A 27618-nucleotide genomic window follows, 5' to 3' on the forward strand; every position below is an offset into this window, starting at 1 on the left:
GCTCACTGTTCCCTCCACGCCGGAGACAGTGTCCGCGGCGAGGGGGCTGATTGTAACGGCAGCATCTACGCTGCCTCAACCCCCGGCACCGCCGGTGGGAGTTGCATAGTCGATGGGCAAGCCTGCCTTGATCAGGCCACCCTACCTCGGCACCGCACAGCGGCACCGTTCAGGGTCGCGGTCCCGCAGATGTTCTCGGTCCCGTCACCGATCTAGGTCTCAGCACCGTTCTCCATGTTGGTACCAGTAGTGCTCGCGGCACCGGTCAGCATCCCGTTCGCCGGTCCGGGGCACTCAGCACCGATCAAACCCCAGGCACCGGGACACTCGTAGCCACTCCTGGTCATCGAGCCTTGCATGCTCGGTCGACCGCCCGGCACACCTTCGGTGGCAGGTCCCGTTCTCGGTACCAGTCTGCCTACCGGTACCGATCCCCGGTGCCGCAACGAGCGACGTCAGTTACAGACGGAGACTCTACCAAGAGCTTGCTGCTCCTCCAGGGCCATCCAGCCACGCATCAGTGTCGTCCCGTGCGGACACTTCATATGCGTAGCACTCTGTTTTCCGATGTGCCCTCCAGGGTCTTCCAGGAGACCTATCAGTGGTCATTCTGGACGCCGTGGGTGTACTACCGCGCCAGAGGCGTACCGGTGATCCCATCTCGCTCCATTCCCTCCGAGCTCTGGGGGCCAGAGGTGACAATTAGTCGTCCCCGTCCGACCGGTACAGAGCAACCCCCGGTTCGGCACCGGGCTCCCAGATCCCACCGGATCAGGAGGTTGTCCAGGAACTCGAGCCCACACAGGACCCGCTTGTCCCGGGCCTTTCTTCTTCCTCCTCCCCAGATTAGGCGGGGGCAGGAACATACCCCTCCGGCCCTCCTCTGATCGAAATGCGACCAGCCCCTACATCCTAAGAGGCTGGGCATGTGGTCTTACTGGGCCATACGATGTACCCGGAGGGGGCCCTGCACCTTCGTGTAGCGCACCAGCAAGCCCTGCTTGTCCGCTACTGTGGGTGGCGGTGGGCAAATTTTCAGAGTCGGTTCTTTGGAACTCCCGAGGCCCTCCTGCAGCAAAAGACGGAGCTGGAGAGAGTTTCCCTACAGGCCTCGTTGGACGCAGCTGACTCCACTGCCATGACTCTGGCCTCGGGTGCTGCCACGTGGCGCGTTTCAGGGCTCCAGTTATCGAGCCTTCTCTCGCAGCTGCAACACGCTATACAGATCTTGCCCTTCATTGGCACGGGCCTGTTCTCTGACAACGCTGGCCCTAGGCTGCAGAACCTAAAGGGCAGCAGGGTCACTTTGCTCTCTCTCGGCATGCACACGCCGGTAATTCAGCGCCGACGTTTCCGTCCCCAACCTCCGCTCTTACCCTGCGCCTTGACAAGGTCGGGACATGGCCAGCGGGCGTGGCTTACACGGTCGTGGCCATCAATCCGCACCCCAAAGGAGCCGGAATTAGGGTCCTTCTGACCACCAATGGGGCAAAGCCTTCCCATCCTCGCCCCTCCTAAGGGCCCCTCTCACGAGCGATTCCTCTGGCAAGAGGTGCGGACGCTTCTCCTCATCGGAGCTATACAGGAGGTACCTAAGGGCGAAACCTATTCCCCTAAGCGAAGGGAGGTCTCAGACATATCCTAGGCCTGCAGGAACTCAACAAGTCACGATGCAGATGAGTTCCGCATGGTACCCAGGGCGACCGTCATCCCATCCTGGGATCCCGGAGGCTGGTACGCCGCCCTCGATATGAAGGGCACGTGTTTGTCACATTGCCTTTTCTCTTCCACACAGAAGGTACCCCCGGTTTGGGGCCTACCACCGTTATTCCCAGTATATGGCCCTCCCGGTTGGCCTCTTGCAGCCCAGGGGTATTCAAGGTGCATGGCTGTAGTCGCCACCTTTCTTCACCACCGTCTGATACACGTTCCCCGTGTCTGGACGAGTGGCTCATTCGAAGAACCCCCAGGCCCAAAGTACCAGTCATATGGGCATCGACACGAACCTATTCCTGTGTCTAGGCCTGATGATCAATAGTAAAATTCACTCTGATTCCCATATAGGGAAAGGAATTCATTGGGACCGCCCCGGACTCCAGACTTGCCAGAGCCTGCTTTCATCAGCCTTGGTGTCAAGCGCGGGTAACAATTGTACAAGGTCTGCGGCCCTTCGCGCCAACTTGGGCTCGCTCTTGCCTCGGTTTCCTGAGTCACATGGCGGTCTACACGTTTGCAGCCAAACATACCGGGCTTCGCCTCTGTGCACTTCAATCGTGGCTCACCTGGGTGTGCCACCCGGGCAGAGGTGGCATACTCGTGGTCGTCTCGTTCCCCCCGAGCAGCCTAGGCTCCCTCAACCGGGAGTCGGCGTCCTCCCCGGTATATCCGGGGTTGCTGTTTCATTCACCCCTCGGGGTCCCTCATGACAGACAGCCCATCTCTCGGCTGGGTGCGCACCTAGTGTAGTTTCGCACTCACGGCCTTCGGTCAGCGCAAGACCTGGCCTTCCACATCAATGTCCGAGAGCTGAGAGCAGTCTGCCTTGTGTACCAGGCGATTCAGCTGGCGGATCGTCTCAGCAGATCCTTCCTCTCTCACAAGTGGTGGTTTCCTCCCGTCTTTATCTATTCCGTTTTCCAGAAGTGGGTCTTGGAGGAGTTTCCTGAGGCCGTGGATCAACCATCTGCCGTATGCTGTCCACTGTCCCCGCTGGTTCACGAGGTCCTGCTCAAACTCCGCAGGGGCAGAGCGCCCCTGATTGGAATCGCTCCAGTGTAACCTGGGCAGCACTGGCACACCATGTTGCTACACCTGTCGGTAGTAACCCTCTTGGCACAGACCCCATGACGCGGAATCACGACAACCTTCACCACCCGGTCTTGTAATCCCGGCACCTCACAGCAGGGCTCCTGCGTGGTTAAACCGATCCGAGTTACGTTGTTCGGCCTCGGTTCTGCGAGATTCTCCGGGGTGGTAGACAATAGTCCATCCGGTTCAAGTATCTGGCCGAGTGGAAGCGTTTCTCATGCCGCTCCGAAACGCGCAATGTTTCTCCCGCCGAGATCCTGCTCCATTCCATCTGGTTCCTCCGGGCTTGGAGCGTTTATACACCCCCTAGTGGGGCCCCACCATAAACCTGGCTCTTCATTCTGGTTCTACCCAATTTTATGACTGCCCTCTTCGAGCCAATGTCAACATGCTCCTTGATATACCTGTCCTGCAAGGCAGTTTTCCTCTAGCCTTTCCTGCGGCCAGATGAGTCTCTGAGCTTCAGACTCTCACAATAGGCCCAAGGTATACTGTGTCCCTCAAGGACAAGGGCAGTTATTACCACGTCCGACCTGCCTCCCTACGGAGGTGTCTGCCTTTTATATCTACCAGGATATCTTCCTTCCGGTGGAGAGCAACAATTGCCCTCCTTTGACATCTGTAGGGTGTCTGCAATCTATATCTAGCGGACAGAGCCCTCTCGTAACGCCCCCGAAACCTTCATCGTACCGGCATACCGGACGAAGGGCATACCTGTCTCCTCCTAGAGGATTTCATCTTCAATAATGTTGTGCATACGCACCTCCTGTGTTTTGGCCCATGTTCCATAGCGCCACCTTACTGCACATTCCACCAGGGCTCAGGCTTCTCTGCTGCCTTCCTGGCTCACATACCCTTCCAGGGGCTGTGTTGTGCGACTACCTGGTCCTCTATCCAGACCATTGCCTCTTTGGTCCAACAGTCCAGAGCTGATGCAGCCTTTGGCTTAGCAGTTTGCATTCTGCGACATCTACCTCCGACCCCACCGCCTAGGTAAGGCTTGGGAATCACCTACATTGGAATGCATAGGAGCAATCACTCGAAGAAGAAAAGGCGGTTACTCACCTGTAGTAACTGGTGTTCTTCGAGATGTGTTGCTCCTATCCATTCCAGACCCGCCCTCCTTCCCCACTGTCGGAGTAGCCGGCAAGAAGGAACTGAGGAGCGGACGGGCCGGCTGGGGTATATATCCTGCGCTATAGTGGCGCCACTCCAGGGGGCGCCCAGCCGGCCCGCCGGAGTTGCTAGGGTAAAAATCTTCCGAAGAGCCGTGCACGCGCGGCGCGCACACCTACATTGGAATGGATAGGAGCAACACATCTCGAAGAACACCAGTTACTACAGGTGAGTAACCGCCTTTTCCCTGGAGAGACGCCTATATTAATACTCTAAGTTATTTTCTCTGTCTATAGACTTATAATTTATTCACAATATTTTCCTGAGCTAAGAAACCTGCTGTGATTCGGTCTTAAATTTGTGTGCACAATATTGGGGAACAGAAAGGGAGTGACATTTCACTTCTGTAATTCTGTCTTGGATGAGAATACTTGCTCCATACTTAGGACTGCGTATTTGTCAGAAGATCCAAGCAAGCCCTTCCTAGGTTGGATTTGACAGTCTAGCCTCGTGGGAATAAGAAAGTTGTTACTTGTATAAATGAAGTTCCCACCATTCAGTTAGTCAGTCTGCAGTGCAAAGGACTCCACTTACCAGAGCCTGGGTGTTTAGTCATCATGCTAGCAAATTGTGAACCCACGTGCAACCCTTTCCCAGAGAATTCCCATAAAGGCTGTAGTAGCTTCAACTTTGTGAACAGTTTTGTCACTGTATAGGCCCCCATTCATCAAAGCACTTAAGTGTATGTATAAATCCCACTGAAGTCAATCAGAATTAAGGTGCTTTAAGTTTGTGTTTAAGTGACTTGTTAAATTGGAGTCATAGAGCAGCTTTGTCAAGCAGCAGGTAGGGTCCATATGTGCTTAGAGCACAGCCATGCTAGAGATGGCTGTTACAAGCAGGTTTCTAGCAGGTTTCCTGATGCATGTGGACTAAGAATATGCAAACCCAAAGTACTCTGCAATCTGTATTCCTGTTGAATTGTTCTAAGATGCAACAATCCCTGTGTGCTAATCAGGGAAAACTGTGCTGAAATCTCAGTAGCTGAATTTAAATGTATTTTTTACTAGCCCGATCTGATTTAGAAGTTTTCATTTGCAAGTTCAAGATTGAGAGAATCTGACAAGTGCGGATGGATTCATTTTCTAATTTTTATTTATTCTTTTTAAATATTTCATCAGTCAAGGAAGAAATTAAATAAGCCAAACTAAACCTTGGACATAAGAATATATCCTGTGACTATTTGGTTGAGAAAATTCCTTAAACAGCTTGGAGGTGCTTGAAGGGAAACAGATGATGTAAAGCTTGAACATCTTAAATGTTAAGTAGACTGAGTACTAAACATCATTCTGAATGAGCTAAAAATCTAAACATTCAGCAGGGTATAGACACATTAAAGATGTGATAAATTGGGAGATCCAACATCAGAACCAGTTTCTGGATGAGAAAGGGCTTCTCATGATTTTTGATCTGGGATACAAGAGGGGCTTTTCCATACTACTTATCTGTGAAGTTTGCTAGCTGTGTTTACCAGAATATTAAATACAATTTAACTTCCTGCCTTATCGCTGTTTTTTGTTTTTCTTCAAGGAATAGTTGCAGGTTTGAATAAAAAATGGAAAAAGAAAAAGGGGTAAGCTAGCAGAAAAATATTTTTATTCTTTACTAACTTTCACCTTATCTTCATGGCATTTCCTTACTGCATTAACAGGTATTTCCTTCTGAGACTTACTCTACCTTTTCAGCAGGGTTTATCTTTTCTTGCACATACCTGGATGTCAGGAAACGTTACATATATGGTGCTCTGAAAATGCAGCACTGAAGGAATGATGCATAGTTGGTCTGGAATAAAAGAACCACAACACAGCCGCGACTGGCCCAGCTCAGCTGATATGGGCTCGCAGGGCTAGGGCTGCGGGACTGAAAATTGCTGTGTAGACTGGAGCCCAAGCTCTGGGATTCTGCCCTCTCTCGGAGTCCCAGAGCTGTCTTTTCAGTGTGATTTAACAGTTTGAAACTAGAATGAGAGTCGGCATCATGTAACCGTTAGCTCTCCATGGACTGCCTGCAAAATGCTGCATGGACCATAGTTTGAAAATTGTTGGACTAGCTGATGCTGTGGTCCAATACATGACCATTGTGCTTCATCAGTGCATCAGTCTTAAATGCACAAGAAGGAAAAGATGATCTAAATAAGACTGCAGGTCATGAAAAAAAGACAGAGCCATGGATGTTTGTTGGGCTGCTCCAGGTACCATGAAAATACAAAAATCTCTGATAGATTTAGAAATTCTTTGTTGCTGTGGTTTGTCCAAAACTCCTTCTTCAAATTTTTGCTTCCTTTAACCCTTCCCTGTCTGCTCCTTAAGTTCACCACACTGGGACACAACCCTGTAGCCGCGCTCTAGTTTATTTCAGCAGGAATTCTGCACATGAAGTGGCTATGGCTAAGGCCCAAGGTGTGCACCTTCAGGAATGTTTCTCCTAAGGGGCATCTCAGTCTTCAAACCTGCAAAATATAAATATGGCAAATTAAAAACCCAAAGCAGGATTTGTGTAGAAGTGCTCATGAAGTTGTGTTCTCACAGTACAGGCTTTCTTTGTATCACTGCCAGATAATATTGTGTGAAGGCTTTTTAAATAGTTGCTTTGCCTTATAACAGTCTCACTTGAATAATATTCCCCTGGGGTTCACTTATACTGAGATGCCTTCGACTTACACCTAATATCTAGTCTATTTTTAATCTAATTTTTATTTTTAATTAAAGATTAACTTTGCTTTTGACATGTTGGATTGTGTGACGTCTGCCTTTTACTGATTAACTTGGTTACTCTTTCAAGGTGACACCATCTCTTGTTAACTGTTGTGAAAAGATTTGCATATTTGACATCCCACCTAAACATGGCTTACAATTGAATTTAAAAAGCACCTGCCCAGTATTGTTTATGTGGTGAATGAGATTTCTAGTATGACACTCCCTGAATCCATACAAGTAAAGCCAGTGATGTCCAAGCCCTGACTAAGCTAATAGACTGCAGCAACCTAGAAACAATCATTGGTACAATGTCCTCCTAAACATTTAGAACGAAATTCTTCAGAAATCCAGTCTGATGTCTAGAATTTCCAACTTTGCTTCTCATTTCTCACTAAATGTTTTGTTATAGTGAGTGTTTTTAAGGAGGCTTATTTAATAGTGTGGACTATTGGACTTTATCCCACTGAAGTGAAGTTTATGCTCATGCAATCCTGTTCCGTTTTGTCATGATCATCAAGCGGGTAGCTTGGTTAAGATAAGCTTTATATTCAGCAGCCCAGTTTGCATTGTCATTTAAATATAATATCCAGTGTTGGCAGTTCATCAGTGAAGATACTCACCCAGCAAAAATGAGCTTTTATTGTAGTAGAAGTTGTCCAGTGTTGTTGACTCACATGCATCATGTTGTCATGTGCAATTTCTTCCATGCTATGAAATCTAGTGGGTGCTAGAATTTCACTGTGAACAATATTGAAAGAGAACCAACCTAAATGTAGTTCCTGCAGCCTTGTTTGTATATTGCTGGCAAAATATAGGTAGCAAAATATATGCTCATCAGACAAAACAGAAAATTAAATACTAATCTGTTCTTGCATTTAATGAGCTGTTGAGTCTACAAGATAAATTATACTTATACAAAAGTGACTCTGTGTGGGAATAATGTTCTGACTAAGAGACCTCCTTCCCATGGCAAAAATATTGCTTGTTTTGTGAAATTTACTTGTACAACACTTACCCCTCTTGGTGAAGGACAATAATAAAGTGAACATATACACCTAAAAATTTAATGCCTGATGCTGAATGTGTTTTATTGTTAAAATGTAATCCTCTGAGAATTTTTTACATTCTTGAAAAATATAAGGGACATAAGATTTTGCAAATATGGTTTGTTTTATTTTGGGAAGCATTTTACAGTATCATGTCCTTGCTGGCTGTAAAATTCCAAAACAGTAATGCTTCTACCACTGCGCTTGGTAGAGAATTCCACTGATTAATACATCTTACAATCAAAATATTTTCCTAATATTCAGCCTCCAATTTTTTCTTTAAACAGTTCTAGTTTTATAAAAAGGTTCCTTTTTTTAAAAAAACTACTTACATTTCAATTTGTTTGTTATTTAAACATATTTAATCAGCAAATGTTCTCTCCTTTCTTACTATTCAGTTCTTACGGTGTAAATCTGGATTCCCCAAAGTATCACATTGCGCCAGAAGATGATTTGCAGATGAGTGAAACAAAATCTAATTTGATCATCAAAGGTATATATTTTTATAGAAAAATATTTTCCTGTACCCAAAAATATGCAGCTGGTGTGGTGGTCTTCTGTTTAAATGTCATCTTAGAGAGTAGGGTAGACGTTTACAATATTAAATACAAATTGAGAATATAAATTACTTCTGTTGGGTTACTTCTTCTTTTTTCTTCCATATCATCGAACAAAAATGTTTCATTGGAGAGAGAAGATGGGTGAGCTCTGTGTGGCTTGAAAGCTTGTCTCTCTCACCAACAGAAGTTGGTCCAATAAAAGATATTACCTCCCCCACCTTGTCTCTCCAATATGCTGGGACTGAGAGAGCTACAACTACACTGCATGCAAAAATATTTCATGTAATATTATTTGATTATCTACTAAAACACTGCATTCTATGTTTTTCTGCAACCACAACAAACTTGAACACTTTGTGTGCTTTGTCTGTTAAATGCAGATTGTCAGAAACCAGTATTTGTCTAATATAAATGTTGTTTCCATTTAATTACTTCTGTTATGGTATAGGTTCTTATACCCTGCTTATCAACGTCATATCTGAGCACCTTCCGCTAGCGCATTAAGCATCGTGACTAACATCTGTCATGTGGTGTTTATTCTCTGATCTTCTCCGAGGGGAGAACGAGTCCAGTGGACTGTCTTTTTTTGGTAGGTTTTCTCTGGAGGGCAGGGAGCGTGTGTGGTCACTTTTTAACATGCATTTTGTTATGTATCTGTTAGAGACGGCAGGTCAAAGAAATGCGTTTTTCCCTTGGAGTGGAAGGTGATAAGGTTTGTGTAGAAAAGTTACGTCTCCCAGGCGCAGGGGCTTGATATTTATTGTAGAGAGGAGCGTAGTTTCCTGGGGCCTTAGGCAGTGCTGTAGATATCCTGGGCTCAGGCCATGGAGTGCCATGACGATAAGGACAGAAACCTTGACTGTGATCCAGTATTCTATGGGAAAGCAGTACTGGGGGATGGCAGAAGTGGAGGGCCAGTGGGGGCTAGCGCCTCTATTGCGGGGGCTGATCTATGTCATCCCCCACCTCTCCAGACAATACTTCCTCAGTGCCTGGGGAGAGTGTGAAATTGGGCAGCCCAGGGTTTGTTCTACCTGTATCCCCGCCCCCTGGGCACTGGGCAGAGGACGTACCTGGAGGCAGGGAATGGAACTGGGCTGGGTGAAGCCACATCATTTTGAGGGGGGCCGGCATTTCCTCTCAGAGCAGGAGACTGGGAGCTGGGCGAGCGGTTGCTCAGGATGCCCAGGGTAGGGAATCAGGACCAGGGACACTGCCCTGACCATTTCCTTAACCTGCCATGCCAAGGTGAGTGCCTGCCCTGCTGCCCAGGCTCTCTCTGGGAATGTCTACACAGGAATAAAAAACTTAGTGACTGGCCTGGGTCAGCTGACTGGGGCTCACACGGCTCAGGCTCTGGAGCTGAAAAATTGCTGCGTAGATGTTTGGGCTCTGGCTGGGGCTCTGTGAAGGGGGAAGGTCCTAGAGCTTGGGCTGCAGCCTGAGCCCCCCAAGCCTGAGTCAGCTGACATGGGCCAGCCACGGCCATGCTAGAAGCCCTGTATCCCTGTGTACACGAACCTTCTGAGCCTTGGACTCCTTGGTACACCCTCCCCACTCACACCTCAGCCCCCTCAGCTTTTCAAGTCAAGCTTCTGCTGCTTTTGAACCAGTGTGGAGAGCAGAGGACAGGTGTGATATGCTCCCAGTACCCTTCCATAGTCCCCTATTAAGAATGAAGGAGAAAATCATATGTTGTTCTTTGGGTGAAAAATAAATATATAAAACCAGAAAGATTATAAGCAAATACAAGATTTCATCTATAAGGAGGCAGCATTGCATGTGCTAGTTCCCCAAATGGATTATATGGCGCTCTGAGTGTGTAGTTACAGTTCATGGTGCTTTAAAACAGGTATGTGAACTAAAGTAATTGCTTAATTGAGTTTAGTATATATCATAAAGAAGCTCATGTGGACTTCATAAGGACTATGCAGTATTTTACATAGCATTCACATGGTCCATTGTTAAATAAGAATATTCAATGTGACTAGACACTGAAGAAACTAATATCCCGCTATAAAAATGTTGGGTATGTAAATCTACGTAGGTTTCCATTCTTGGTGCAGAGCGGAACTTCTAGAGGAATGTTCCACCTCAGCTTTGTTTTATAGTGGGGAGAAGAGCAGATTCATGGATAGCCTAGTGCTCCGTTAGTTAGCTTGTATAATTATCTACACTCATCAGTCACTTTTTTGTTGTTTGTCCCTTGCAGTTACTACCTCTGCTAACAATTTAACCCTAGCCCTGTGACATCCACAATTCATGTTTTCTCTTGCTTTTTCTAAGGTTTTACCACTAAGAAAAAAATGCCATAACCTCTGCTTTAACCTGAAGTGGGTTTAAAATGTTTCTGTTTTATGCAGTTACACATAATACAAAAACTAGTATTTGTTCCTGACAATACTGAAAAGTACAAGCAATGAAAAGTTTAGTCTAAATGAACACTTTGAAGTCTAAAGAAAGGTGTGTAAGACTGAAGTATGTAACTATTTTGATTTTAATTGTTTATCTTCCTTTTGCAGTATAAGTGACTGATGCTGGCTGATGTCTATGGCTTATACATTAACAGACAATGGAAGAAAATCATGGAAAAGTTAGGAGATAAATGTCATATATTTGTAGTGAAATTTCTGTAGTGAAAATAGACCCCTCTCAGGTAACTGCTGTTACTTTCGCTACAACTTCTTTCCTTTGTTGAGCTGCATTTGAGTAAAGCAGAAAGACCGGGGGTGGATCATCGCTCTTGCCCTTGAAAATGGCTTCTGAAGCAAGCAAGGCAGTTGGCAGCATCAAAATTACTTGCTCTTCTGAACATGCACCTGGTTCCTTATTAGGCCTCTCCATAGCACTAAATGTTTCCCCTTAAAGAAGATAGTCGCCATCAGAGCGTGGCATGGTTTGGATTGTGAGTAGTGGCTTTAACGGTGGACAGCAAGAGAGACTGTTCAGATCCCTACTTACAAGCTTCCATCATGGAGTGCGTATTTCTCTTTAAACACAAATTTAAAGATGCCAGACACTAGGTGAAATGTCATAGATTCTTCATAAAAACATCCATCCTGGGTCAGACCAATGGTCCATCTAGCCAGGTGCTTTAAAGGGAATGAACAGAACAGGGCAGTTATTGAGTGATCTATCATCCCCTGTCAGCCAATCCTAGCTTCTGGCAATCCGAGTAGGGACACTCAGAGAATGGGGTTGTATCCCTGGCCATCTTAGCTATCACATTTGTTTCCTTGCAATCCACTAGCACTTTCTTATAAGAAGCAAGCAGTAAGATCAAAAGTGTCCTCCTGAGAAGTTCTCCAGTGGTTTAGTGCCTACATTATTTTAATATCTTAATTGTCAAAAACTGTCTTTGCAGATCTTAAAATAAGCTTTTTTTTTATATTCAGGAAATGTCTCACACTGCTGCTGAGACGGTGTGTTTATAATCAAAAACTTTGTCATCTGTCTTATAAGATTTAAAGATTTAAAATGTTATTTGCACCTTTTTTGTGACCGCAAGCTGCATTGTTTTATTTAGCAATAAGAAGAAATCTTTTCCACAAATGAATCAACTATAATTGAAGATATCTGAGTTATTTACAATGTCTTCTTTGGAATAGGCCTTTTTCTTAAATAAAAGGGATACTGAATAAAGACTCCAGCGTCCTGATATTTTTTCCATACCTGTTAATAGAAACTGTCTCATTAACTATTTAAAAGTGATGTTGAGATCTAGCCCTGTGCCCTCATCTAATCGCTAGCTGCTTATAGAACAGAAAGTTCTCTCCTTTCCTCTTGCAGAGAAGTTTCTTTACTAGTGTGGAGGTATTTTTGTAACATGTGTCAGAAGTTGACTCAGTTCTGTTTAGCCAGACTCCCGCGGAATCGCTGTCAGTGGAAGGAGATCCCCAGTGCTCAGAGCTGAGATCAGTGCTATGGCGTTAACTACGGCTGCAGTCCTTCCCCCACCCTCACTTCCTGTTAGGGTGTGAACTGTCAAGGCGAGATGCCACAGAGCTACTTCTGCAGAAGATCCTGGCATTCCTAACACAGGCTTTGTCAGACAGAGGCAGCTCTCCCCCTAGAGCAGGGGAGACATCAGTGAAGGAATATACATGCTCCCCACCCTGGATCCCTCCACATCCCCACCTATTCCCCTGGCCCTCACACAACATCCCTGCTCCCGATAGGGCTCCCCACATAATGGGGCAGACCAGGGGCCCATCTGTGTATTTGTTTTAAACAACTACATTTTGGTCCTGTGCACTAGACTGCAGCTAGGGGGAGTTCAGTGAACTAAGATGAATTTCTCTCCTGCTTCCAGGTGTTTCTTTGCTATGCAGTGGCAAAAACAAATGTTAAGAAAGTTGGAACTTTAGAAGAAGTTTTGGGACTGTTTTCAGATAGGGAAAAAGAGCCTGCAGTCTGCCCCAATGGTCAATAAACTAAGGTCATTATGGTCCAAGTATCTCACTCTTATATGGTGGCTTTGGGAATATGTATTTTTATGTGAAAGGCCAAAGATACAAATTTCAGGAGACAGATTGGCACCCAGGGCAACTGGCCTCATCACCAATCCCTAGGTGTACATTGCACTACAGCTTGGTCCAAAGTTTGACTGGTATATCTATTTCCATTAGAAGTGTGATGTTTTAGCTGAATAGCTCACAAGAGGCGTGGCACACAAGGCACTGACCAGGACGTCGGGGCTTTAAGACCCTTTTCTACCTCTCCGATTCTGGGCTCCTCAGGCTCTGAGGGCCTGTGCAGCCTCCTGTGTACGTTGGAGCACTGCGCACCCACACAGGTCCCACCTGTTCCTGGAATAGTCACAACCCCACATAACCCTCAGCAGCTTTGCCACTGCCGCTGCCAATGGGTTTCCCTGCAGCCAAGAATTCCAAAGCACGAAGTGCTCTGGCCACTTCTCTTCATGCCTTTGGCAGTACGTCCACCAGGGGTTACATGAGAGGCAGCTTTTGGGCTGCATATGCCAGCATATGCTTTCCCTGCACTGGGGGAATTCCTCTGGGGACCACACCACTCCCTTTGCAGTCCCTATATGCTGCAGGAGTGGCACAAAGCAGCCTGGAATCTGGCCTAATAGTCCAGCCTTACCCATTATATGCAAAGAGACAGATTCTGATTACGTTTACACTGGTGTAAAGCCGGTGATAACTCCAGTGAAATCTACGGAATAACCCCATTGTTACACTCCTGAAGATGAGATCACCATCTGACCCTAAGCAAGGAGGGTGAGGTCTATCATAGCAGAATTCAGGGACTCCAAAGCTTTTGTTCATCAGCTCATTATGCTACTTGTTATCTGATGATGCGCCTAGGCATAGTAGACTGGAGATCAGGCATGTAGTTCAAAACGGGGTTCTGTTTTTGTTGCACTTGCTTTCATTTTTATCCCCTTAACATCTGCCTGGCCTGATCTGTTTTACTCACCTTATCTCTGGGAGAACATCTGGGCTGGGCAAAGGAGTTTCCAAGCAGGCTAAAACATGTTGTCATAGACTCTTTCATCGGAACAGACCCAGTGCTGCTATCAAAACATACAGCTGCCAGTTACGTATTTGTCTAGGTGGAGCTCAGTAGATCTGTGTGTTCACTTGGCCATTTGAAAGGAAATGGAAAAGGAAGGAGCTAAAGAGGAATATAGGAAGGCTGCTTTGGAGCACAGAGATGCAAAGGGGAGGTGGTTGTGTCCTAAGGGAACACAGCCAAGGAGGAATCAAAGGCTTTAATCCTTCCCAGTATTTGGCAGAAGAAGCCCCGCACTTCCCAATAGTGTTGAGTATCTGGCCACCTTCTCGTATTCTGTGCAAGAGCTGGTGAGCTTGACCCACTAGACCAGTGGTCCCCAACCTTTTTGTGACCAGTAGCACATTCATGTTTTCAGAAGAGTGGGGCAGGTGCCAACAATTTATCAAGGCTTATTTTGTATTTGTACACTAAATAATAATAAAAAAATCATATTCAATATTACATAATATATGAATCCAGAGAGAAGCCACGAGGACAGAGAACAGCGGTGCCCACAGCCCTGGAGTACTCTGTCCCCATCCCCAGCAGGCACGGGGGCCTGGATTCTCTCCCCTGAAGGGCACTAGGCAGGTCCCGCGCCCGCCAGGGACTGAGAACACCGGCGCCCGGAGCTATTTGTCCCTGGCAGACATGGGGCCGCAGCTTCTCTCCCCTGCGGGGCACTAGGCAGGCCCTGCACTTGCCGGGAACAGAGAACACTGCGCCTGCAGCCTGAGTTCTCTGTCCCTGGTAGGCGCAGGGCCGCGGCTTCTCTCCCCTGCTGGGCATTAGGTGGGCACACATGAATGCCCTGGTGGGCGCCATGGTGCCCATGGGCACCACGTTGGGGACCACTGCACTAGACTGTAGGAGTTTTAGGGCACTTTGGTGTTTTGGGATCCCACACGATAAGAAAATGAGGTTGGTTTTAGATCTGTTCAGAGCGCTTGTGGGCTGAGCCTTGCTGGGTGTGCACAAAAGATTTGTGCACACCCACAATCTTACCTCCCAGGCTGGGACTGTGTCACCCTCTGCAACGACAATGCAAACTGGATGTTGGTCTCCAGTCCAATAATATTAGGAAGCTGCAGGGCCTGGGCTTACTAGTCTCAGAAAGTATAGGGTATGTAATATAGCTTGCTTCTTTTAGGTAGGTTCTGTGTGACTCTGGATTGGAGCCTTTGTTCTCTGTAGCTTAGAAGAGGGACTAGAGAAAAGGTGGTGCTCTTTGGTTATTTTTATTAATTCCATGATATCTTTGTTTTTAGTGTAGTTATGTGTAATATCTTGTCATAGGATCAGCTGTAAAACCAATTGCTAATAATGATCCAGGTTAAAAAAAAAAAAAGCCCCACCTTTTCTCTTTAAATGTGAGGTTTTCATTCATGAAGCTTAAAGCACAGCTGTATGAGCGTGGTACAGAGTAAATATGCCATGTGCAAACTGCAGTCTGCTAGGATTTCAAGCTCTGTTTTGTTTTCAACAGCCTCTTTATGGCCAAATTTTAGGGCCTCTAAGGTGTGTTCCTCCATATCTCATTTGATTTTGACACTCTGAAACAGGAGTGGCCAACCTGTGGCTCCGGAGCCACATGTGGCTCTTCAGAAGTAATATGCGGCTTCTTGTATAGGCACCGACTCCAGGGCTGAAGCTACAGGTGCCAACTTTCCAATGTGCTGTGGGGTGCTCACTGCTCAACACCTGGCTCTGCCCCCACTTCTCACCTTCCTGACCCCTCCCCTGAGCCTGCTATGCCCTCGCTCCTCCTCCTCCCCCTCTGAGCCTCCTGCACACCACGAAATAGCTGATAGGGCGGTGTGGGGAGGGATGAGGAGGTGCTGATTGGCAGGGCTGCTGGTGGGCTGGGAGTGGTGGGGGGAGCTTATGGGGAGCTGCTGATGTATTACTGTGGCTCTTTGGCAATGTACATTGGTCAATTCTGGCTCCTTCTCAGGCTCAGGTTGGCCACCCCTGCTCTAAAACATGCTACTGTTAAAACAGTGTCCTCCCTTGGAGACACTGTTCTTAGAAGAGAGTCCACTTGAGACTCATGTATGAACATAAAAATCACCCTCTCTAGGTTGGGTTTGATCTGAACTGACACTGATCTGATCAAGGTCTGTAGAGGCACATTTCTGCCATGCAGTTAACTCACAACAACCAACCCAGATGTATCAACCATGTAGCCTGGTAGCTCAAATGCTTCCCTAGAGCTCCCTGCCCTGGTTTTGGTCAGCACAGCCACCTGCTCTCGCGCTCTCTCTCTCTTCCCTCTTTGAAAGTTGGTGTATCCACTGCTAACAATAGGTGTCAGCAGTAGGTGCAGCTGAACCAATGTTGAGCATGGTTAACTGTAAGTATACATGAGGCAACTTGTGGTTTTGGTACCATTTCAGAGAACGTGGTCATTGTCAGCAGTGAGTAGCTTTCTTAAAGCAGCCATGGCCAGAGAGTGACACCTTTCTTTTGCAGGGCTTTCAGCTGCCCTTAGTTTCCTGATCTTTCCCTATAGCCTGGCTGGGCATTAACCCACATAGCGCCAGGCTGCTGGTTGGCTCATCAGGATCTTCTCCAAGTGACACTATGCGGGTGACATGGCTTCAGATCCTCTACCGGGGTTGCCCAAAGACCTGCACCCCATCACAGTCCTCTAGCTTCCTGTGCCATGACAGCAAAATAAATGAAATGAGGATTTGATTGTACCCACAGAGAAATAAATACCAAGCAAATGTGTCTATGTACAGGAACGTATCAGTGACATAGAAAAGGGTAGGAGAGAGGTCCTGGAGGCCAAATTTAGGCTGCTAGGGAAGAGACTGAAATCCAGGACCTCTATGGTGGCATTCTCAGAAATGCTCCCAGTTCCACATGCAGGGCCAGGTAGGCAAGAACAGTCTCAATGCATGGATGAGACCATGGTGTAGAGAGGAGGGGTTTAGATTCATTAGGAACAGGGGAAACTTTTGGGATGGGGGGAGCCTATACAGGAGAGATGGGCTCCACCTAAACCAAAGTGGAACCAGACTGCTGGCACCAGGGGCGGCTCTAGGCATTTTGCCGCCCCAAGCACGGCAGGCAGGCGGCCTTTGGCGGCTTGTCTGTGGAGGGTCCGCTGGTCCCGCGGCTTCAAAGCCATGGGACCAGCAGACCCGCCACAAGCACGCCCGCGGAGGTCCACCGGCCGCGGGATCAGCGGACCCTCTGCAGGCAAGCCGCTGAAGGCCACCTGCCTGCCGCCCTCGTGGCGAGCGGAAGAGCGCCTCCAGTGGCTTGCCGCCCCAAGCACGCATTTGGCATGCTGATGCCTGGAGCTGCCCCCGGCTGGCACTAAACATTAAAAAGGTCGTAGAGCAGTTTTTAAACTAGGAAATGGGGGAAAGCCAACTGCTGCAGAGGAGCATGTGGATTGGACAGAGACTAATCTTAGAGGAGAGTCTATTGATAGAAATCCTCTAGGTTATAGTCAGGAACAGAAAATGGAAGAGGATAATGTAAGGGCCAGATCAGACGAGAAACATTCACATAAAAAGGTATCTGACACATCAGAAAAGGGCAGACAATTGAACAGTGACAAGTTTTTAAAGTGCTTGTACACAAATGCTAAGTCTAAATAATAAGATGGATGAACTAGAGTGCCTCGTAGCAAAGGAGGATATTGATATAATAGGCATCACAGAAACCTGGTGGACTGAGGACTATCAATGGGACACAATCATTCCGGGGTACAAAATATATCGGAAGGACAGAACAGGTCATGCAGGTGGGGGAGTGGCACTATATGTGAAAGAAAATGTAGAATCAAATGAAGTAAAAAATCTTAAGTGAATCCACATGCTCCATAGTAATTTCATGCTCTAATAAGAATATAGCATTAGGGATCTATTATCAACTACCTGACCAGGACAGTGATAGTGATGATGAAATGCTAAGAGAAATTAGAGAGGATATCAAAATAAAAAACTCAATAATAGTGGGGGATTTCAATTATCCCCATATTGACTGGGACCATGTCACCTCAGGACAAAATACAGAGACAAAATTTCTCAGTACTTTAAATGACTGCTTCTTGGAGCAGGTGGTATGGGAACCCACAAGGGGAGAGGCAACTCTAGATTTAGTCCTGAGTGGAGCGCAGGAGCTAGTCCAACAGGTAATAATAAAAGGACTGCTTGGAAATAGTAACCATAATATAATAACATGTAACATCCCTGTGGTGGGAAGAACATCTCAACAGCCCAACACTGTGGCATTTAATTTAAAAAAGGGGAACTATGCAAAAATGAGGGGGTTAGTTAAACAGAAATTAAAAGATACAGTGACTAAAGTGAAATCCCTGGAAGCTGCATGCGCGCTTTTTAAAAACACCATAATAGAGGCCCAACTTCAATGTATACCCCAAATTAAGAAACACAGTAAAAGAACTAAAGAAGTACCACCGTGGCTTAACACCCATGTAAAAGAAGCAGTGAGAGCTAAAAAGACTTCGTTTAAAAAGTGGAAGTCAAATCCTAGCGAGGTAAATAGAAAGGAGCATAAACACTGCCCAATTAAGTGTAAAAATATAATAAGAAAAGCCAAAGAGAAGTTTAAAGAACGGCTAGCCAAAAAACTCAAAAGGTAATAAAAAACATTTTGTTAAGTACGTCAGAAGCAGGAAGCCTGCTAAACAACCAGTGGGGCCCCTCGATGACAGAAGTAGAAAAGGAGCGCTTAAAGATGATAAAGTCATTGCAGAGAAACTAAATGAATTCTTTGCTTCAGTCTTCACGGCTGAGGATGTTAGGGAGATTCCCAAATCTGAGCCGGTTTTTGTAGGTGACAAATCTGAGGAACTGTCACAGATCGAAGTGTCACTAGAGGAGGTTTTGGAATTAATTGATAAACTTAACATTAACAAGTCACCGGGACCAGGTGGCATTCACCCCAGAGTTCTGAAAGAACTCAAATGTGAAATTGCGGGACTATTAACTAGGGTTTGTAACCTGTCCTTTAAATTGGCTTCTGTACCCAACGACTGGAAGATAGCTAATGTAATGCCAATATTTAAAAAGGGCTCTAGAGGTGATCCCGGCAATTACAGACCGGAAAGTCTAACATAGATACCGGGCAAATTAATCAAAACAATAGTAAAGAATAAATTTGTCAGACACATAGAAGAGCATAAATTGTTGGGCAAAAGTCAACATGGTTTTTCTAAAGGGAAATCGTGTCTCACTAATCTATTAGAGTTCTTTGAAGGGGTCAACAAACATGTGGACAAGGGGATCCAGTGGACATAGTGTATTTAGATTTCCAGAAAGCCTTTGACAAGGTCCCTCACCAAAGGCTCTTATGTAAATTAAGTTGTCATGGGATAAAAGGGAAGGTCCTTTCATGGACTGAGAACTGGTTAAAAGACAGGGAACAAAGGGTAGGAATTAATGGTAAATTCTCAGAATGGAGAGGGGTAACTAGTGGTGTTCCCCAAGGGTCAGTCCTAGGACCAATCCTATTCAACTTATTCATAAATGATCTGGAGAAAGGGGTAAGAAGTGAGGTGGCAAAGTTTGCAGATGATACTAAACTGCTCAAGATAGTTAAGACCAAAGTGGATTGTGAAGAACTTCAAAAAGATCTCTCAAAACTAAGTGATTGGGCAACAAAATGGCAAATGAAATTTAATGTGGATAAATGTAAAGTAATGCACATTGGAAAAAATAACCCCAACTATATATACAATATGATGGGGGCTAATTTAGCTACAACAAATCAGGAAAAAGATCTTGGAGTCATCGTGGACAGTTCTCTGAAGATGTCCACGCAGCATGCAGAGGCGGTCAAAAAAGCAAACAGGATGTTAGGAATCATTAAAAAGGGGATAGAGAATAAGATGGAGATTATATTAGTGCCCTTATATAAATCGATGGTATGCCCACATCTAGAATACTGCATACAAATGTGATCGTCTCGTCTCAAAAAAGATATACTGGCACTAGAAAAGGTTCAGAGAAGGGCAACTAAAATGATTAGAGGTTTGGAGAGGGTCCCATATGAGGAGACATTAAAGAGGCTAGGACTTTTCAGCTTGGAAAAGAGGAGACTAGGGGGGTTATGATAGAGGTATATGAAATTATGAGTGATGTGGAGAAAGTAGATAAGGAAAAGTTATTTACTTATTCCCATAATACAAGAACTAGGGGTCACCAAATGAAATTAATAGGCAGCAGGTTTAAAACAAATAAAAGGAAGTTCTTCTTCACACAGCGCACAGTCAACTTGTGGAACTCCTTTCCTAAGGAGGTTGTGAAGGCTAGGACTATAACAGCGTTTAAAAGAGAACTGGATAAATTCATGGAGGTTTAGTCCATTAATGGCTATTAGACAGGATGGGTAAGGAATGGTGTCCCTAGCCTCTGTTCGTCAGAGGGTGGAGATGGATGGCAGGAGAGAGATCACTTGATCATTATTTGTTAGGTTCACTCCCTCTGGGGCACCTGGCATTGGCCACTGTCGGTAGACAGGATACTGGGCTAGATGGACCTTTGGTCTGACCCAGTACGGCCGTTCTTATGTTTTTATGCCCTTTGCCCAGTGCCTAATTCCCTTACGTCACAGTTGATGACACCCTAGCGATCAAGAGTCTCACAACAGAGTTCAAACTCTGGGCAGGGTCTTGCCGGCACATCTGATTTGCTGCAAAACTTTCCTTGTTGTCACTGTGCTGTTGTCAAAGCCAGGGCAGGTCACACTTACTTTGCACCATCTGCACTGGAGTGGAGAGCACCACAGGCCTTGGTTTACATGATCTGCATTAACGTGGACAACACTTTACACAAGGATCGATGCTGTTGTCTGTGGCATTCTCAGGATCTTCGTTTCTGTTACTCACACACACCCCCCCCTGAAAATACAGAGTTGTTAATCACTGGAGATAACCTAGCAGGTGGGAGTGATATGTCTTTGGGCAGTCAGGGACTGGCCACAGTCACTGAGGGCACAGTCCTGCAGGGCGCTCAGTGCCCTCCACTGGGAGTGGAGGACACTAAGCAGCTCCAGTAAGGTGTCCAGCATCTTACAGGACTGTGCCCTGCATCCCCTGCTAAAACTAACACGTCCAGCTTTACTCATTATATGCCAAGAGACAGATTCTGATTACGTTAACTCTGGCATAAAGCCGGTGATAACCACAGTGAAATCATGGAATAACCCCAATGTTTGTTACACTCAAGATGAGATCACCATCTGTTTCTGACCCTAAGCAAGGAGGGTGAGGTCTAGCAGAATTCAGGGACTCCAAAGCTTTTGTTCATCAGCTCATTATACTACTTGGCATCTGATCATGCTCCTAGGCATGGTAGACTGGAGATCAGGCATGTAGTTCAAAACGGGGTTCTGTTTTTGTTGCACTTGCTTTCATTTTTGTCCCCTTAACATCTGCCTGGCCTGATCTGTTTTACTCAGCTTATCTCTGGGAGAACATCTGGGCTGGGCAAAGGAGTTTCCAAGCAGGCTAAAACATGTTGTCATAGACTCTTTCATCGGAACAGACCCAGTGCTGCTATCGAAACATACAGCTGCCAGTTACGTATTTGTCTAGGTGGAGCTCAGTAGATCTGTGTGTTCACTTGGCAATTTGAAAGGAAATTGAAAAGGAAGGAGCTAAAGAGAAACATAGGAAGGCTGCTTTAGACCACAGAGATGCAAAGGGGAGGTGGGTGTGTCCTAACCGAGCAGAGCCAAGGAGGAATCAAATGCTATAATCCTTCCCAGTATGAGGCAAAAACCCCACACTTCCCAATAGTGTTGAGTATATGGCCACCATCTCATATTCTGTACTAGGGCTGATGAGCTTGACCTAATAGCCTGCAGGAGCTTTAGGTTGGTGTTTTGGGAACCCACAGGATCAGAAGGTGTAGAGGAATATACGTTATTAGAAAATGCGGTTGGTTTTAGATCTATTCAGAGCTCCCGTGGGCTGAGCCTTGCTGGGTGTGCACAAAAGACCTGTGCACACCCACAATCTCACCTCCCAGGCTGGGACTGTATCACCCCCTGCAACGACAATGCAAACTGCATGTTAGTCTCCAGTCCAATAATATTAGGAAGCTGCAGGGCCTGTGCTTACTCCTCTAAAAGTATAGGTATGTAATATAGCTTGCTTATTTTAGGTAGGTTACATGTGACGCTGGATTGGAGCCTTTCTTCTCTGATTGTAGCTCAGGAGAAGAGGGACTAGAGAAAGGTGGTGCTCTTTGGTTATTTTGATTAATTCCGTGGCATCTTTGTTTTTAGTGTACTTATGTGTAATCTCTTGTCATAGGATCAGATGTAAAACCAATTGCTAATAATGATCCAGGTTAAAAAAAAAAGCCCCACCTTTTCTCTTTACATGCGAAGTTTTCATTCATGAAGCTTAAAGCACAGCCGTTTGACCATGGTACAGAGTAGATATGCCATGTGCAAACTGCAGACTGCTAAGATTTCAAGCACTGTTTTGTTTTCAACAGCGTCTTTGTGGCCAAATTTTAGGGCCTCTAATCTGTCTTCCTCCATATCTCATTTGCTTTTGACACTCTAAGACAGGCCTGCACAACATACGGCCAGCCTCACTGTGCGGCCCAAAGAGGGATTCTAAATCCCCCACGCACGGTGCTCTGCGGGCACTGCAGAGCCCTTTGAATCCTGGCTGTGGCAGGGAATCAAAGGGCTCTGGGCTGCCTGCAGGGCAGGGCCCAGAGCCCTTTAAATCTCAGCCGCGGCCGGGAGTCAAAGGGCTCTGGGCTGCCAGCAGCCATGGGAGCCCAGAGCCCTTTAAATCCCAGCCGAGGCCGGGAATCAGAGGGCTCTGGGCTGCCAGCAGAGATTCCCAGCCGCGGCTGGGATTTAAAGGGCTCAGGGCTCCCGCGGCTGCCGGCAGCCCAGAGCCCTTTGAATCCCAGCCCGCGCCGCTGATTGCCCCCTCCCGGACCCCTGCTCCAACTGCCCCCAGGACTCCCACCCCTATCTAAGCACCGCTGGTCCTTGTCCCCTGATACCCCTCTCCCGGGACCCCTGCCCCTAACTGCCCCCAGGATCCCACCCCTATCTAAATGCTGCTGCTCCTTGTCCCCGATTGCCCCTCCCGAGACCCCGGCCCCTAACTGCCCGTTGGGACCCCAGCCAGTATCTAAGCCTCCCTTCTCATTGTCCCCAACTGCCCCCTCCTGAGACCCCCAACTTTCCCCAGGACCCCACCCCTACCTGTCCCCTGATAAACCTCTGGGACTCCCATGCCTATCCAATTGCTGCCTGTCCCCTGACTGCCCTCCGAACCTCTGCCCCATCCAACCCCCTGCTCCCTGTCCCTTGACTGCCCCCGGAACCTCCTACCCCTTGTCCAACCCCCAGCCCCCTTACCGTGCCACTCAGACCAGCGTGCCTGGCTCCGTGCAGCTCCAGACAGTTGCTGCCATGCTCCTCCGTGGAGCCCACAGCCCCTTCCCCGCCCTAGCACCTGCCTTCCAGATTTGAACACCTCAAAATTCAGGAGTGCTCAAGCTCAGTTTGGGCAGCTTTTACTTCATTTCTCCCAAATCAAATATACTGATCCACTGTAACTTGCTGTAGAAAAAGTAGGATAAAATTGAGCAAGAAATGCTTCCCAGTGGTTATTAGGACTGGAATTGCTATTTTCAACAGCCATTGCCTTTTTGTTTGTTTGAAAGGAAGACAGTGATATTGCATTGGCAAATTCCCCATAGAAAGAAAGAGTGGAACAAAAGAATAATAAAGGCACCTCAACTTTTCCTCATTTATGGAGGACAGTCTTATAATATGCATCCAGATATCCTCCAATCACACAAGCTGAAAATTGTTCCACTTTACTGCAGCCCTGTAACCATATGGGAACCAATCCTGTCTGTGTTTTGTGCACATCCAAAATTCCTGCTGAATGACCCGCCCTGGGAGCGAGTTACCAGTGACCCAGGGCGGAGGCGGCAGGAGGTGGGGGGGCCCTGGTGGGGTGAAGCCCAGCGCTGGGGCAGCAGGGTGGGTGGGGGAAAACCCAGGACTGGGACAGCAGGAGGGTACGGGGGGAGCCCAGGGTTGGGAAGGGGGGCAGCCAAATTTTTTTTGCTTGGGGCAGGAAAAAACTTAGAGCCGACCCTGCCGGGTTCCCCCAGCCGCCGGAGCCCCGGGCCCTTTAATTTGACCCTGAGTGCTCCCAGCCACCTCTTTAGCTGTAAAAGCAGCAAAGAATCCTGTGGCACCTTATAGACTAACAGACGTGTTGCAGCATGAGCTTTCGTGGGTGAATACCCACTTCTTCGGATGCACTCTTTAGCTGGGAGCCCCTGGTTGATTTAAAATAAAGTATCACCTCCCCACCCCCAACCTTCCTTTTTGGCCCACAGCTGTTTTGGTGGGGCGGCGTTGGGGAAGGAGGGTTTGTTTCTGCAGGGCTGGGTGGCCCTGGAGTGGGGTGTTTCTGTGGGGCCGGGAGGTTTCGGCCCTCAGCTGTTTTCTTTAGAGGAATGTGGCCCTCACCACTTTACGAGTTGTGCAGGCCTACTCTAAGACATGCTCTTCTGAAAACAGTATCCTCCTTTGGTGTTCACTCATGGTTTTCCTACCTTTCTCTTTGTGCCTTTACTATTTTTTTTCCATGGGGGGGAGGGAGGGAGTCCTCTCACTTCTGCTTTCCGCTGGATTCCCACAGCACTCTGACTTTGGCCCATTTCTCTTTTCTCTCTGTGCCTCTTTGCTAAATGATCTCATCTGTTGACATGGTTGGTGTTGGCTACCATCTTTATCCTGATGACTCTCAGATCTACTTTACGAGTCGTATGTAACCTGTCTCCCTCCACCAAATCCTGCATTTCAGCTCTTCTTTCTGATGCTTCCTCATGGATATTTCACTAATAGTTTAAATTTAACCTGGCCAAAGGGGGGCCCTGGATGCCATGTAATGCCAATAATTCCTTGAACTTGCCATTATCAACTAGCTAGTTCCCTGTAGGCATCATGGCAGAAGTAGATCATCAAGAGGGGGAAACTGGGGAATGGCCTTGCAGATGAGCCTCTTCTCCCCTCCCCACACCCCAGCACTTGCTCCCTGGACAGCGCCCGGAGGCAAAGCAGTGACACAAGCCCCGCCCCAGTTATCAGGCCCCGCCCCATCCTCTCCTGGCCTCTCCCCGCCCCCTTCCTCGCTGTCCCCGAGCTCCTGCCCCGACGGTGCGGGCAGAGCCGGAGCGAGCGGTCGCGCCCAGAGGCTCCGCAGCGGCCCCGCCATGGTCTCGGCTCCGCGCTGCCGGCCCGGCGCCCGGGGCTCCTGGCGCTGCTGCTGCTGCCCCTGCCCGGGGCTCGCGGTGAGTCGCGGCGGCCCCAGCAGCGGGCGCTGCCCCGGGCTGCGCGGGGCCGGCGGGCGGGGACCTGCTGCCCCGCACTGGCTGCGCTGGGTGCGGAGCGGGGGCAGCGAGCCCCGCCCGAGCGGCACCGCCCCACCGGCTCCTGGCGCAGGGGCTCGACCCGGCCAGTCGGGCCCTGGGGAGCGAGCGGCCGCGGGGCAGCCCGGGCCGGGGGACAGGGGTGAGCGGGCGGGCAGCGGGCTCGGCCCCACGGCCCGTCGGGGCGGGTGTTTCCGCTGCCCCAGACCCGCCGGGCGGTGCCTTGTCTTGGCCCCGCTTCTGCCCGGGAGAGACAAGCCCGGAGCTACCCAGAGCCCGTCCCGGGTCTGGGACCAACTCACCGTCTGCAGCGTGGCTGGGTGGGGCCGGGTCTGGCTGGGAGCCCAGATAACGGTGCGTGGAGCCCTTTGCTCACCCGGCCCCTGGCTTTACCCCGGCTGTGCTGGGTCCTCTACTGGTGAGGCGGCCTCTCAGCCCGGTTTTAGTGTAATTAACCCTGTCACCGTCTCGCTGTGAAGTGGGGAGACTAAGTTGTTGGCTCCAGGGACAATGCCCCAGCACCTGGATGTGCTGTAAGGAATCAGCGCGGAGCTGGTAGCTGAAGTGTTGTGAGCTGATGAGATGGTCCCAAGAGAGGACAGGATCGGCAGGGGAGTGCAGGCTAATGGAAGCCCAGATCAGACAGGATTAAGAAAGAGAATTTGATCAGTGAGCTCAGACACAAGGAGGAGGAAGATGAGACTTGCTTGGGAAGGAGCAGTTCTACAACCGGAGAGGATCAAGGATGCTGTTAGAAGGCAGAAACACAAGGCAGTGAACGTAAGAATGGCCACAGTAGGTCTGATCAATGGTCCATCTACCCCAGTAGTCGATGCCAGATACTTCACAGGGAATGAACAGAACGGTGATTATAGAGTGATCCATCTCCTGTCGTCCAGTGCCAAAGTCTGGTAGTCCGAGGTTAAAGGACACCCAGAGCATGTGTGTGTGCCCCTGACCATCATGGTTAATAGCCATTGATGGACCTGCCCTCCATGAACATAATTTATTCTCTTTTCAACTCAGTTATACTTTTGGCCTTCGCAACATCATGTTCAATGATGTTAGAAGGGAAGGAGGAAGGAGATGGGGCAATAGTTGAAGGGATAGGTGGGATCAGAGGAGGACTTTTGGGATTGGGAGAGACCGGAGCTTGTTCGCATTTGATTCTAGTGAGCTGGCAACGTGTCAGGGGATCTTCTACTGTGAATGGCACTCCAGGCATGTTTACTGGGCCAAAGATTATCCATCTCTGAAAATGTATTATAATTCTCACGATTGTGCGCAGGACCAGATTGTTTATGGTTCAAAGAGTTAATTGATGGTGTGGTACAAGGGCGGACACCTAAAGCATGTGGATATCTTGCACTGTGCAGTCTCAGAAATATTAAGGAAAATGAAATGAGTCAAATTAGTTTCATTTTTTTCTTGTTTGTCTTAGTGATGTTGTTCAGTGGTACTTTGACTTGTGTGTGAGGAGGCAGAGCTTTGACATATTTGTAGGAGAGTGAAGGGGGAAATCTGGGACTGGGCCTCTTTTCTTTTAGCCTGTTTTGTCAGATACTAACACTGTAAAAGTCACTCTAGCCATCTTGTGGCATCTGATGTCTTTCTGTGAGTGGCCTGGCTGTTTATATGATTTTCAGAACAGTCAGATGTTTTATACAGTATCTATGCTGAAAACAATCCTGAAAATCCCCAAATAAAACTGGTGATTGTAAGGGGGAGAAATATCCATTCTAGCACTGAGCACAGGATTCATGGTGGTCAAAAGCTTTTGTTTAAGGGACGAATCTCTCCAGCTTGACCTGGCCCCCTAGCTGGCTCACTTGGAGTGTGGGTGGGAGCTGGAGGTTGCTTAGGCTGGAGCTCATCATGCAGTGTGGACTCAGCTGCTCTGTGCTGCTAATCCAATCAGGGGCGGCTCTAGGAATTCCGCCGCTTCAAGCATGGCGGCACGCTGCAGGGGCGCGCTGTCGGTCGCCGGTCCCGCTGCCCCCGGGACCTCTGGCAGACGTGCCTGCGGAGGGTGCGCTGGTCCGCGGCTCTGGGAGCATCCGCAGTCATGCCTGCGGAGGTCCACTGGTCTGGCGGCCCGTGGATCTCCCACATGCATGACTGCGGAAAGTCCGCCGAGCCGCCTGCTGCCCTCCCGGCAAAATGCCGCTTCACGCGCGCGCATGCGCTGGGGTCTGGAGCCGGCCCTTAATCCAATCACTCACTGCACCTCCACCATTCTTTGCAGCAGTGGCTGCTCTCACTAGGCTAATTCCTGTTTAGATAACTTGACCTAGCACAGCAGTGAAGATGCCTTTAGTTTCAACCCCTGGCTGTGGGAAGCCTGTCTGTTCTCATAGGCTACTGGAAAACCTGAGGAACCCCCACAACGGGCTCACTCTGCCTG

At 48.0% G+C, this 27618-nt stretch overlaps 2 protein-coding genes across 5 annotated transcripts in view; both read left to right on the forward strand.

Moving 5' to 3' along the window:
* LOC120393911 (complement receptor type 1-like) overlaps positions 1-11930 on the forward strand; it is a 404201-nt gene extending 392271 nt beyond the window's left edge. For 3 of the 4 annotated variants that reach the window (XM_039518353.1, XM_039518358.1, XM_039518351.1), the window contains 3 exons: positions 5515-5557; positions 8125-8219; positions 8735-8832. In XM_039518353.1, the coding sequence (XP_039374287.1) occupies positions 5515-5557; positions 8125-8219; positions 8735-8790 (194 nt within the window). In that variant the 3' untranslated portion in view covers positions 8791-8832. Of the gene's footprint in view, positions 1-5514; positions 5558-8124; positions 8220-8734; positions 8833-10808 lie in introns of those variants that run through there. The other variant, XM_039518352.1, reaches the window with a different exon arrangement.
* A 12621-nt stretch (positions 11931-24551) lies between these two features.
* The window catches only part of LOC120393918 (complement decay-accelerating factor-like), a gene marked incomplete at its 3' end in the record, with an annotated part of 31096 nt that continues 28029 nt past the window's right edge, over positions 24552-27618 (forward strand). The window contains exons 1-2 of the mRNA XM_039518375.1: positions 24552-24613; positions 24871-25136. Coding sequence (XP_039374309.1) covers positions 24552-24613; positions 24871-25136 — 328 coding nt within the window. The remainder of the gene's footprint in view (positions 24614-24870; positions 25137-27618) is intronic.

The sequence above is a fragment of the Mauremys reevesii genome, unplaced genomic scaffold (assembly GCF_016161935.1).
Source record: "Mauremys reevesii isolate NIE-2019 unplaced genomic scaffold, ASM1616193v1 Contig36, whole genome shotgun sequence".
Lineage (NCBI taxonomy): Eukaryota > Metazoa > Chordata > Testudines > Geoemydidae > Mauremys > Mauremys reevesii.